The following is a 13911-nucleotide window of genomic DNA, read 5'->3' on the forward strand; positions in this document are numbered from 1 at the left end:
GAACTTGAGTTTTCAAGGTGGCTGTGGGTACACCCTCAAACCCCCTCAAGAATTAGCCTACACCAATCATAGCACATACACATGTACAAGGCTAGACACAAAAAACAATATTCCTACACCTTTAAAAGATCTACATAGTTAGCTCAAATGTTGCGGTCTGGAGCCCTGGGTAGACAGCGTAAAGTGGAATATCATATGGGATCAAATTTTTATGTTTTTACTGATAGTAGCTTTTCAAGGTCATTGCAGACGCACACAATGCAGACTCAACCTTTCAGAGACAGACTAATCTTCATTACAAAACTGTATTGTGCGCTTGTGTCCCTATGTTGTGGAATGGTTTCTTTAAAATAGTGGGAAACACAAGATCACATCATCACAGGATTATAATTCTGGATATTTGCTGTTTAAGAAAAAAGTACAGCACAGATGTTAAGAGCTCCCATCACACCCCTTTCTCACTATGTGGTGTGGATTTATTTAATGGTTTGTTTTGGTTTTGGTGAGGAATTTAAGCCCTTTCTTTCTGCTGTTTCTGTTCCAGGTTGATACACGGAGGTCATTTTCTGAACGGTTTAGCCGGCCCAACTATAATGAGTGCTGGCCCCTTCCTCTCCACCACATGGTTCGCCCCTGACCAGAGAGCCACCGCCACAGCCGTGGCCTCACTCTTCTCCTACTTGGGCGGCGCTGCTTCATTTATCGTAGGACCTCTGGTAGTTCCAGCCCCCAATGACACCCTGGCAGTATCCACGTTGACAGCAGCGGTTTCCGACAGCTCCATCCGAGACAGGATCCAGCTGGTTATGTATGCAGGTACTAAAAGCAACGAGAACCTCTGAGGGCATGGAGGATCGATAGCACATCATTTCACAACATCATGTCTGCCCCGTCAAGGGACACAAATACAATCAGGCTAGGGGATCCAGGAATTTTGCACAAACTCCAAAAAAACCCAATTATAATCTTCATAACCGCCCCTCTGAAAAATAGATTGCTGGGACTGTTATGCTTAACTGATTCAGAAAATTAAAAGCACGCTGAGAAGAGAAACAAGCATGCTGTAATAGATTGAGGCTGTGGCTTTTGTTCAACCTAAGGTAGTATTGTTATTTACTTTTAAAGGACAAAGCAGACACCTTTTGTAAATGAAAAGTTTTGGAGGTCATCAAAAGAAAAAAAGACATACATACTGTATAACAATGCAACTGGCTACCTTTCCAAATGATAGATCATTGTGAGTGGGAATGCAACTCTTATCAGGGAATAATAAGCAGCTGCTGCTTACTCAGTCCATGTAGGATGAGCTTTTTGGAAATAACCAAACTGTAAAGTGTGATATTTTTTTTTTCACGAGAAATAAGTTATATCAACCACCGCTGTGCAAGATTGTACCATTGTGTGACACAAACATGTATTTCCTCTATAGTCTTGTCTAGTAGTAGTAGTATGTTCATTCCAGGGATGGTTTCAGAGGACTTTGGATGTCACAGTGACCTTTTTTACAATGTCAAAATGGTCTGACTGTCTTGTCTTTGAAAATAACATGTATGTCTCTTTTATCTGTGTCTCTGTGCTCCGGCAGAGTTGGTTGCAATTGCTGTGCTTTTTGCAGCAGTCCTGCTCTATTTCCCATCACGGCCACCGATACCTCCCAGTGTAGCTGCGGCAAGCCAGAGACTCAGCTACAGGAGCAGCATCTGCAAGCTCCTTAGGTAAAACCACAAGCACAAATACACATGCTGACACACGCACAAAGTCATCTGAAAGACCAAAACCATCTGACACCTTTTTGTTAAGACCATTCTTTCAGTACATTATTCAGTATGCCTCACTTGACGTGTCCTTGATTCAACTCTGGTGTAGACGTGTAAAGCAAGTAAAACTTCAGTACCGCATTTGAAATTAGTTTCAAGTGTTGTTATGTTTTACGACATCAGACTCTAAGAGAGCAGTCGAGACTATATTTCTACAGCACCTTCAATGCTCTATAAACAACCGTGTCTACACATCCATTAGGTCTAGTTTGGTTTCTTATTTGCTGATGCTTTGCATGCTTCTTGTCTTAGAAAGTGAAAGTGACAGAATCTTGTGCTGGAGAAGGATATGGAATCTTAATGAAGGGGTCTGCCACTCACCATCTGCTTGGGTTGTTATCAAAGAAACCCCAGCCTTCCCTCTAGGTTAATTACTAAGCTATAATATACTGGTCGCTGTTGAAAACTGCATCATCCTCTGCATCTGTACCATCAGGGTCGTCAATATATTCTCAAGACAGACACCACTGATGCATGCGGTTAGTGAGAGAGAGAGATGGTCTATTATGACAAGGTCCCTAATCTCAGTAGAGGAATGCATTTATTGATGTTTCATCACCTTTGTCTTTTTCCTCTATGGGAAAGGTATTAGGGAAGAGCTAAAAGGAAATTTAAAGACAATGACTTATTCATACTTTACTATAACCCTGCAACATCCCCATCACTACACCCCATCACACTGTCCACCAAGGCAATATCAGCATTGCCTGAGGAGTGAGTGCTGCGCCTTTGGCTTGGCATTGGCCAGGGATTAAAAGGCTGGAGAAGGGAGAGGAAAAACTGGGCGACTGCAGCCGAGGAGTTGGCCTAGCTTTGTTGGCTACACTTGGTCCCCTGCAGTAAGAAATAGCTTCACTACAGTGCCATGCTTTCCACAGGCCTCTGTCCAGCACAGAGAGGCTTAACTTCCTGTAAGAGCTCCCCCAGATAGATCACAGGGACCAAGCTGATATCAACCTAATGCATAGTTTTGGACAGATGTAAACACACACACACACACACACGGATTGGCCAACATAGTAGTAGGACATCCAGCTTTCTGTTCCACTTGTGATAGGCAGCCTTCCAGTGACCTGTTTGGGCAGCATGTTGTATCACGGTCCAGCAACATATAGCCTTAAGCTGATGATACACGGGGCAACTTTTTGAGCAATGTTGCTGGTGCCAAGTCCGACTATGTTTTCAACGGATAGTGGCGGGATGGTGCGGGTGGCGGAGCGGTCGAAGAAAGGAAAGGTAGTAAGGTAGTAATCTTTACTCATTACCATTGACGGCAACATTGCCAAGCATCGTTGCTCTGAAAGTTGCTCCGTGTATCATCAGCTTTAGAATTCTCATTCAGGGAGTGGACACGGAGCAGGAAAAGTGTTTTAGTTTTTCCATCCACGTGTAATCATACAGCAGGTAAACAAAATAATGTAAACACCTCAGGAGAAAGTGATGCAACTTAATGTTTTTATTAAAAGATGATCAAATGGCTCGGTTTATGTAAAAGGGATTGCTTGTAATGACAGACCCATAGAAATATTACCAACTCTGCAGCTCTGTGGAGCTTTTTGGCCTTTGGTTTTGCATCACATTAATTGTTTGGTTAAGTGTCATTGCATTTATCTGTCCTATTTCCAGCAGCAGCAGGGAGCTGATTTCAACTAAACTGCCCTCATAATTCCACTGAATGCTTCCTGCCCATTGCCTAATGTCAGAACTGATTGGCCATTGAGACAAGTGGAACATCTAACAGAGATTTTGTTTTCTCAGGATTTAGTGAATATTGGACTTACATTTATGACAGGAATACAATTCCAAACGTTGCTCTGTTGCTACTGGATGTTAAAATAGGCAACTAAACAGCTTGATAACATGTTAGAGGGTTCTTTTTGTAGTCCTTGAAAAAAAAAAAAAACTTCATGCAGCTTTAAAGTAACTTAAATCACCATTGTAAACTCTGCAACAAAGTGCATAGGATATCATTGTGATTTAATTACTTACAGACTTGAAGTCTGAAGTATCTGTATGTACTGTTGAGATTCATCACCAGTCACAGACAAATTTTAGGGATGCACCAATCAGACGTTTCCCAATACAGTAAAACAACTTAGGGTATCTGCCAATACCAATTCCCAAATTTTAAAATCAATGTACTTCACCGAATGAAACCAATTTGGCTAATTTGTGTTGTTATGTTAGGTAAAACAAGGCTTGAGATTGCTGTGGGACTGAAAATAAAGTGGGTACTCTGCCGTGACCTAATAAATGCTGCGGAAACACAGATTTGTATTGATTGGAATTGTATTTAAAGTGGATTGGTCACATCTGGGCGATAGCTGATGCCAAGCTGATGGATTGGATCAGTGCATCCCTAGCAAAGTCTGTATCTATAGAGGCTGACAAAAAGAAGGTGTCAGCCAACTAGTCAGTTGGTCTGCCTGATACCTATCCATTGATTGGATCTGTTCATCCATTTAGCCTGTCAGGGTCTGAGCGCTGGTTAATGATCTTCAGCTTAATGAGTGCTTCCAGCTGTTCACATCTGCTTCCACAGCAGCAGCCTAATTAGAAAGCTGAGTGTCTCTACACGTGCTGTAAAGTTATAGTTGTATTCTGATCGCAGTGTGAGGGAATACTAAACAGCCCAAACCCTGAGTATTGATGATGCCTCCTTTCCCAGTCATACTCACTTTAGCTTGGAAAGTTGTCATCTTGATACATTGGACTCTGGCCGGGTCTGCCAAGGACAAATGGCACTTAGCTGATGACGCCGCCAGCTTTGGGAGTCCTTCGGAAATATTTTATCACAGCAGGAAAGTGAAAAAATGTCCCCTCTCTTACGCAGTAACTAGTCCCTGCTTGCTTACATTTTGCTATCTAAATAATCTCAGGGATGGGGGGAAGAAGGTGCATGGATATTGATTTCCTGCTGTTGTGGCAAGGTTAATGAAAAGGGTGCTGGGAGGAAAGCAGAGAGGGTGCTCCATCACAGGGCTTTTATGACTGTCCCTCCATACTCTCCTCAAGGCCAAGTAGCTTCATACTGCTTAGGACAAGACAAGCCTGCAGCAGGAAGAAAGGCTGTGTTTGTTTTTCTGTGGAGTCAAAGCCTTCTGTGAATAAAAGTGATTCATTGTCTGAAGTGCAAAGTGTCAGGAAAGGGAAAGGGTGTGCATATGTTTACAGCAACAGTGCTTTTGCTGTACAGGTTAGGTGTCTTGGGACTAGTCCCCCTCCCCTGAGTTTACTACTTAAAGACAGACTTAAGGTTTGTGCGTGAACTTTATCTGTCTGTTTGTTGAGTGCTTGAAGCCATAGTAGGGATGCAGAAGGACCAAAGTGTTCAGATGTCTCTGCACGATACTGCCCAGGATGCTGCCTGCATTATAATGAACAAGGCAAGAGGGAGAAAAAATGCAGTGTCCTTAAATATAAAAGAGGAGAGCAGGAAACAAAACAATCAATGAATCTGCTGCCTACTCCGCCAGCCTTACCTCATTTGTCAGGCGCCCAGCAATTCTAATCATATTGTTAGAGTTGAGGAGGTGGCACTGATTTAAATCAGCATGCCACCTCATTGGGCGAAGGTGATTAGCGTGGGTGTTCCAAGTGATTGTAATTGGTTTGCATGCGATTGGAAGGGTTCCATATACCCTGAAGAGGTGAGCTTCGTGTGTGTAGACAAGATGTGCATACACAACTAGGCATATAGAGTTGTTTTAATTAATTTTTTTTTTTTTACTTCTGTTGTTCACTGTACACTGTGAGCTGATCATATATTAGCAAACAGCTCATATCAGAGCCTGTAGCACAATATCTGTAGCCTAAAGCCATTTACAACAGATGGGACAAGGTGCTTGTTTGTATCCCTTATTTGTACAGTTTGATTTCAGTTGATAACTTAATAAGCAGACACCAGTTGACAATACACTTAGATAGTGCTGAAAAGATAATAGACACAGACAAATAGTCACAATCGTTTTGATAATCAGTAGAAACTTTTTATTACCAAACGCTGAACACTTGCTGCCTTAAACTTTCGGATGTTGTAGTAAATTGAACCTGTCTTTGGGTTTTAAACTGTTGGTCAAACAAAACAAGCAATTTCACCTTGGGTTCCAGGAAATTGTGACAGGCTGTTTTTATGGACTAAATAGCAAATCAATGAATTTAACAAAATATATAGATTAATCTATGAATAAAAATAATTGTGTGGAACAGAGCAAAGCATTTTTTATTTTCACTTTAAGAAGAACACCTTTGGGTATAAAAAATGATCAACGGAAGTATGCAAATGCAAATAACATGCCTATGGATATAGTTCCTCTTAATAGGCTACATCCATGACAAGGACTTGTCAGCTAGAGCTTCGTCAAACTAGTCAGCCACACTTGTTTTGTGCTGAAGTGACCACACACAGAAAGGGTCAACTTTCTGTAGTTGTTTCATGCTGTGCTGGAACATGGCATTTAAACCAAGATGTAAAGACTGAATACCTTCTACACTGAACGAAATGATCAACTAATTAAAATTTTTTTCCACACTTGATAATAATGGAGGCAGTGGTAGTAGTTGCTTTAACAGTAGCAGTACCAGTTTTAACTTTTCAGTCTTACCAGAACAGGGAGTCAGCCCCATTTGATTTGATCATTTTGATTCAAAGGGTCTGATTTGTTATTGCTGAAGTCAGTGTGAACTGATTCCCTTGTTTCTTTTAGCAGATCAGTGTCATTTATTATCACTTGTTTGGTGGATGTTGCCCTCAGTTATACCTCTCAGCTTTATTCTGACAGCTGTGGCCACTGTGCTCAGGTAGCTCCTTTATATCACTGTCACTACGCTCTGCACAAGGATAGATCTTCTGCTGTGACAGAAGCAGGGAGATGAGCCAGAGCTGTATAGGTATAAAGTGACACATACTGTGGTGTGGTCTGGTTAAAAGACTTGGAAACACTTTATGACCCCTCTGTATTAGAATCAAATCCTGAACCTGCCGAGGCTTGCAGTATTAGGCGCTCATCTATAAATAACAACATTTTTGCCCTTTTGTTATAATGACAAAAGGAATGATTTGAACTAGGAAAAACAGGATGTAGTAGAACTGCTGCATGTTAAATGGAAGAAACTGTGTCAAGGAATGATTGATGTGCTTTGAACTATATAGTGGTGTCTGTGAAAGTAGAATAGTAGTAGGTTATTAAAGAGCTTAAGACAGCAATAGGACCTGTCTAAGAAATAATTGTAACGTTTTTAAGAAACAAAGGTAAGTGTTTGTAGTTAATAAATAAAACAGAGGGTGACAAAATAACAACACTGTCTTTTCTCAGAACTTAATGTCCAGCATATTATTTAGGACATCGGGACACATTATACATGTAGTATGGATGCATGGACACGCCTGGTTAAAGAATTCATCCATATGCACTTAGCTTTTAAGACTTTTCTGTGAGTGCAATCTTGAATCTCGTTTGTGTTAAGAACAAGTTGGTCAATGTGTTTTTGTCCCCTTTAGTAACCATCGGTTCCTGATGATAGCTCTGGCCTATGCAGTCCCCACAGGAGTGATTGCTGGCTGGACGGGAGTCCTTGACATGGTCCTCACACCAGCTAAAGTCAGCCAGGTAGGCAGCAAACACACACACAACAGAATTACATTACATACGTGTTAGAGTCAAATAAGTAAACATGTCAGCAAACCAAGGTCACTATCAACACTAAATAGTGACATGACACATTTTGTTCTGTTCGCAATTTGCCAAAAAAATATTTCACTGGAGGACAATTCCAAACACCATGCCATTAAAAAGCACTACTTCTACCAAACACTCTTTTCATCTCGGTTACCCATTTAGATGGATAAGTTGCAACCAAGTATGAATAGAGGCTCACCTTGTATTTCTGCATTAAAAAACGAAGCAGTGCAAGTAGCTCGCCCGTCCATTTGCCAGGTTTGATTTTCCCTTTTTGAAAACCTCCACTGTGCCAGCAATTTGCAAAGCTTTTCACATGTGTAGCCCCACTCAGATGAACAATGTGATGAATAGCTGGTAAAGTATTTCTTTCATTTCTCCTCAGTTTCATAGATGCAGGTGATGCACAGAAAATATGCATTGCATTCTAAAGCAGATCTGAAATACTGGCCACGTTAAGAGATAATTAGCCACAAGGTTTCTGTACTAACATGAGATGTGTATTTCAGTTTAGAGGGCCTCCATACAGCTGAACCTTTCTGCGGGTTTATTAAATTGCTCATATCCTCTTGCAAATACACTTTAAAGTTCAAAAACACTGTCCCTCGCCATACAAAAACAGATTCAGTCTTATTTCAAGGAGCCTAAAAATATAAGAGGAATATGATCATTCATCTTGGCACAATGGTTTTCTCTTTCCACTGTTTTCCATTGAACCTACTCAGAGCTTCTGTTATCTATTGTGAAGAGCCCAATCATGTGCACTTCACCATTTGTATGCCTGCTCGCTATCTTCAGTCTGAGACACACCAAAGAGGAAGACAAGTTGAGTGAGGCTGGGAGTGCGGTTTAGGTTAGAGAAAAAGCTCCATATAGTTTGCCTCTTCCAGGTCTCTACACAGCAGTATGTCAAAAGACAAAGGGAGAATCTTTTCAAGGTTATCATCAGACAGGTGCTGCAGGAGAGGAGATCACACAGAGGAGAGTGGAGGATGAGACGCTTCTCGTCACACCTCTATCTTTATACCTCAGTGAAGAGGGAGCAGAGCGCATACCAAATTGTTCTTAGATTTCATTTATTCTCAAAAGATTTTTTTCTCTCTTTTCCACATTTCTTTTATCCATGCCAGTTAAGAAGATAAAAAAGGTATGTTAAAAGTGTGTCGCAATGAGGTGAGCTTTGTTACAGGATATCATCTGAGTACAAAACTTTGAACTTAAAAAAACTAATGAAATAGGATAGAGGTGCATCCAAACACGGTGAGGTGGAGGAGTGCTAATGCAGCAGATGATTTCTGAAATTGGTCTTTGTTCTTCAGGCATGGAGATGTTTGCTCTTAGAGTCAAGTTGAACGGAGGACAAGCAAATACTTGGGCTCTTACGAATGTCATTTTTTTTTAAAATTCAAAGCTCCTGTTGAGGTTTCCAAATAAAGTTTGTGAAGAGTATAAGACTACATACTAACGAATATTATATTTTATGACGTTTTCACCCTAAAAGGTTTTTCAATCCTGAACAGAGTGCTCAGTCTGAATGAAGTGATATAATTTTGGGTACAGCCATAGCAGATACTACATCTTCTTTTGTCACTATGAAGCTCACTATGAACCCACAGACCCAAACTGTAGCTTTAACTCATCCTGTTTGCGTATGTAAGCTGTGTTGATTCTGTCGGATCCAAAAACAGTGCATAAAGATGATGATGTACAGAGACTTTTTTCCTCTTTCTATCCCATTTTCATTTGAGTAAAATGTTTTGCTTTGCACGGTTCCCTTGCTTTTTTATTATCTTTCTCTCATCCCTGAAGAATGTTACTGGGTCTGACTGTTTCTCTGGTAATTTAAAGTATGCAGTGAGAGCCGCAGGTCAGGGCTCAGTGCATTGATAGCAAGAGAGCAATTTCATACTTTCTATTAATTTCCTTATGCTGTCCAATAATTTGTTCATTTTGGTGTAAATAGGTGGTTAAGCAGGTGTTCTCACAAACTACTGGTACTCTTTTCCATTGCTGATACTTGCTACATTGTACTGCTGCCAATGCTATGTGTCATTCTGTTAAGATACAAACTGTACCTCCAGTTAGGTGTATCTATGCAGACCAGATCCTGCTCAGAATGGGCTCACGGGAAGTCTGCTCGCCGCTAAATGCACCACTTACATTCTGCCGTGCTCCCTTTTGTGCTCAACGACGACATCGGGATCTGATGTAATGCATCCCACCTACGTGCCAACTTCTTGGTTTATTTCCACAGTCTGTTTTAGTTGCAGGTTTCTGCCTGTTCTTGACAGTAGGTCTCTTTCTTTCTCTCCATTTCCTGTCCATTTCTTTCCCTTCTCACAGCATGCAGCACCAGACCTACTTGGTACTGCATGCTCTCATACTCATTTCCAATAAAGACCTCAGATGTCAAATGCTGTTTTCAGTCTTTTAAAGTGCATACATTTGTTAACTTTCCTCTCCCTCTGTTTCTTGCAGTTGATTTATCCGTAGTCGGTTTCCAGATCTTGCTTCATCTCTCTTTTCCTCCATATACCCTCTGTTGATCTTTGTCAGCATTTTTCTTTCAGCTGTTTCTTCAGGGTTTTTCTCCATAAATATAGAAGCTTCTGTCATCTGATTTCTCAGCTAGCCATGCAGTCTGATTGAGAGGTGACAGTGGCTGCTGTGGGGCAGTAGGAGCAGTTGTCATCCGATGAGACAAATATGGCTGCCTACTTGACTGGTTTGGAAAAACAAACTTTCTACAGGTCTTAAGAATAATAATAAAACACCCTTATGGACACCATGACGGCAAAAGAAACATTCCCTGCAGATAATAAAAACGGTCCCAGCACTATGCCAACTGTCTGGTTACAACTGTCATGCTGAGATTTCAGGAGTTTACAAAATATGACCCAGAAATCCACATGGGGTGTTTAACAACTTCCAAGGATTGATTCATTAAATGAAAGGCAGAGGGGCAGAGACACGCAGGGATCAGTTGGCCAGCGGTACAGCAAGAGTTGATGTGGTGATTTGACTAAAACTAGCCTAGGAAACTCAACTTAGGGTTTAGGGTGATGAAACAAATGGGTTGTAACAGTTTTCCCATCTAATCTTCATGTGCTTTGTGTATGTGAGGGAGACCTGTGACTATGTCTCTCAGGGTGTCTTGTAAGGGTGCAATGGGAATACATGGTTCTTGGGGCATTGATGTAAGTCATATAACCCTTATGTAACTGGACTGAGAGCTGTGTGAAGATTCTTGTCAGGAAGTCCAGCTCATTCTGAGTTTGGGTATTGGAGTTTATTCCGTTTTTGTATTTTCATGTAAATAATTTCTAGATAAAGAAGAGGAGTAGAGAGTGTACGGGTAATGACTTCAGATTTGCGTCTCTACTTTATGACGATGATTTAGTGCTGTTGGCGTCTAGCGCACATTGGGTGGCTTGTAGTTGAGTATGAAGTTGTTTGAATAAGAAACAACACCTACAAGTTCAAGGCTATGGTACTCTGCCAGGTGGATTTCCCCATTTTGTGTTGTTGGGAATAGTGTAGCTGCCCGAAGTGAAGAAGGGGCGGCTGTGGCTCCAGAGGTAGAGCGGGTCTTCCACGCATCAGAAGGTTGGTGGTCCCGATTCCTGCTATGATACAGGAGCAAGATGCCAAACCCCAAATTGCACTCCCAATTGAATGTGTGTGACTGGGTGACTATGACTTGTATTGTAAACACATTGACTGGTTGGAAGACTAAAAAGGCTTAATAAGTACAGTCTTTTTACATTTACTTCTATCCAGTTAGTGTTTCCAAGTGAGCATGTAGCTGCCATTGGAAGTAGAGCTGCTTCTCAAGGCCTTTCCACATTGACTTCAGTCCTGAAGACAAAGTTGCCATTTGATTGTGTTGCCATCTTTGTTTCGTTTTGAAACAGATTGTGCATTACGCTCAAATGCAGTCACTCTATCCTTCCTGCAGTTAAAATATTTTGACAGCATAGTCTCCACTGTGTTTGTATTAATTAGGAGTTGGGGTGAGACCAGGACAAGAGCCATTCAAACACAAAAGGATGGTTAAAAGTATAAATGGTCAGACAAAGGCTAAGGAAAAGCTCTTTGTTTGGATCTGATTTGTTATAGGGTCTTGTTAAAGCACTGCACTCCTGGGGCTTGAATGCCTGCTGTGTCGGCTGTGCTCAGGGAAATATGCTAGACCTGCAGACAGAAGGATTAAGCGCCGAGCTTAGCATCACCGTAATGAGTATGAGTCAGGAAACAGGTGCCTTACAGTGCTCATCAGTCATATGTAATTGTTCCCTTAATGGAGAGTAGCCATTTAGAATTCACAGAACTGGAAGACTGATCCAAACTAAGGATAAGGTCTTTAATTATTGGTTTTAAATGCCTTATAACAAAAGATTGAGAGAGAGAATTAGGGGAAATAAACACGTTAAGGTTTCAAGAGCTTAGAGTCCTGGCTTTCCCTACTGTTTCCCTACAGTCATATCCAGCTTACTGACACAAACGCAATATAGCAGACATGATTAAGCTTTAAATCTGGCCTTTTTAGGGTTCCTAGGCACTAAGAATACTGCAGTTAATTAACTCTCCACCCACACATGAAACAGTAATTTGCAATTCAGAATTTAAATGGCTTGGCAAGAAATTTGTTTTTATCTTCCTAAGTTGGTACATGTTATACTCCTTAGAAACCCTTGCACCGGTGCTGCACATCCTAAGCAGTGGTTAAAGGTGTCATGGGGTGCCCACCTATAACCCTGGGGGCAATTTACTTGGGGGGGGGGTGCCTTTCCAATGAGTGTTTGGCATCTTACAAAAGGCTGGCCCACACAGAAAGCTTGGAGGAGTGGACTTTTGATCAAATATAATGACATTTTGACGTTCATCACTTACTAAGCCAGAATACATTTTAAATTTAATAACTTTGATAGTCCACTTTTCTTTATTATAGATTTTCCTGACAGGTTGCTGCAGAGTATGATTAAGCAAAAAGCACCGGATCCTACTTTAGATCAAGCCACCTTGCTGTCTCATCTTCCATCTGGTTGTGTTTGGTAGGACATGAGTTATTGCCTCGGGGAGACTGATGGGAACCAAACACATTGGCACTCAGAGACGTTCTCGTCTGGGTACCATACTGATTCGTTGTGTGAGTGGTTTTTTGTGTGTGTGTGTGTGTGTGTGTGTGTGTGTGCGCGCGCGCACATGTGCCACACTTTACCTCCTATTGATTCTGCTACAGTAGCTTGGCCATAACGTCCTTTCTCCTGACTTTAAGGCCAAGTGTATGCGTTGGCCTTCATCTGAATAAATAACTAAGGACAACACACACACACACACACACACACACACACACACACACACACAGCTATTCTTATAGCAATGCTGCTTGGAAATTTAACATAAACAATGATTGACAGGCCTCTGTAGCATTCAGTCACGGATGGCATGGTGAAAAATGAATAACCTTATCTTCTCTTCTCTCGTCTTCTCACCTTCTTTCCATCTTCCCCTACTATCCACTGTTCTTTTCTAACACAGGTGGACGCAGGTTGGATTGGTTTCTGGTCAACTGTTGGTGGATGTGTGTTTGGAGTAGCAATGGCCAGGTAAGCTTCTATACACCTATCTGATTTTATATACAGACTACTAACTGTGCATATCTAGACCACTGATGTGATACTGGGTAACTTAAATGAAGCCTTCTCATCCCATGTTTTTATGTGCCATGTTTTTATTGCTGCCCCACACCTCTGATTTTGTCAACGTTTAAGTGAAAACAAAATGGCAATTCAGTCTGATTATCAGGCTAATACTAATTCAGTGAAAATGTGATGGACCTGGTGAGGCAGCAAATTAGAAAACAAGCATTTACTATAATGCCTCATTTACATTTGCAGACCTTCTTTGCTGGTGAATCTGGCATCTCTCTAAGATGGTCAGAATACCAGACAGACTGTATACACAGTGACTACAATATGGAGAGAAGTTAAAAATTTAACTGCTATGCAAAACCTATGAAACAGTGTTTAGATCGCTTCACATAAATATTCGGACATCTTAATATTAAAATGTTACTTTAGATCAAGAGAAATGATTTGCTAAAGTTTGCTTTAATTATTATTTGCTAATATGTAGTATTTACATGAATAGTGCTTCCCCATCTGGGGGACAGGACCTAAAGCAGAAGCGTCAGCAGACGATTAACGGATAGGAAATGTATCAAATGTGTACGTCTGCTACACAAAGTGACTTTGTTTAGATTTTTCTCAGTGTACTGAATAGTTTTACATCTTCACATCTGTAAAATTAATGCAAATGAAACACTAAGAAGAAATAAAATCAACTTCACACTCTACTGCAATTGTATGGCTAACAACTCATAGACAAATCAGTAGATACTTTTAAAGGGGCCG

The 13911-nt window shown here is 41.0% G+C and overlaps 1 protein-coding gene across 1 annotated transcript in view; it reads left to right on the top strand.

Moving 5' to 3' along the window:
- slc49a4 (solute carrier family 49 member 4) overlaps positions 1–13911 on the top strand; it is a 48325-nt gene that overhangs the window by 13208 nt on the left and 21206 nt on the right. The window contains 4 exon segments of the mRNA XM_038721081.1: positions 545–816; positions 1586–1715; positions 7318–7426; positions 13037–13104. Coding sequence (XP_038577009.1) covers positions 545–816; positions 1586–1715; positions 7318–7426; positions 13037–13104 — 579 coding nt within the window.

The sequence above is a fragment of the Micropterus salmoides genome, unplaced genomic scaffold (genome assembly GCF_014851395.1).
Source record: "Micropterus salmoides isolate LMB-PRFRI ecotype aquatic unplaced genomic scaffold, ASM1485139v1 Ms_hic_scaffold_15, whole genome shotgun sequence".
Taxonomy (NCBI): Eukaryota; Metazoa; Chordata; class Actinopteri; order Centrarchiformes; family Centrarchidae; genus Micropterus; species Micropterus salmoides.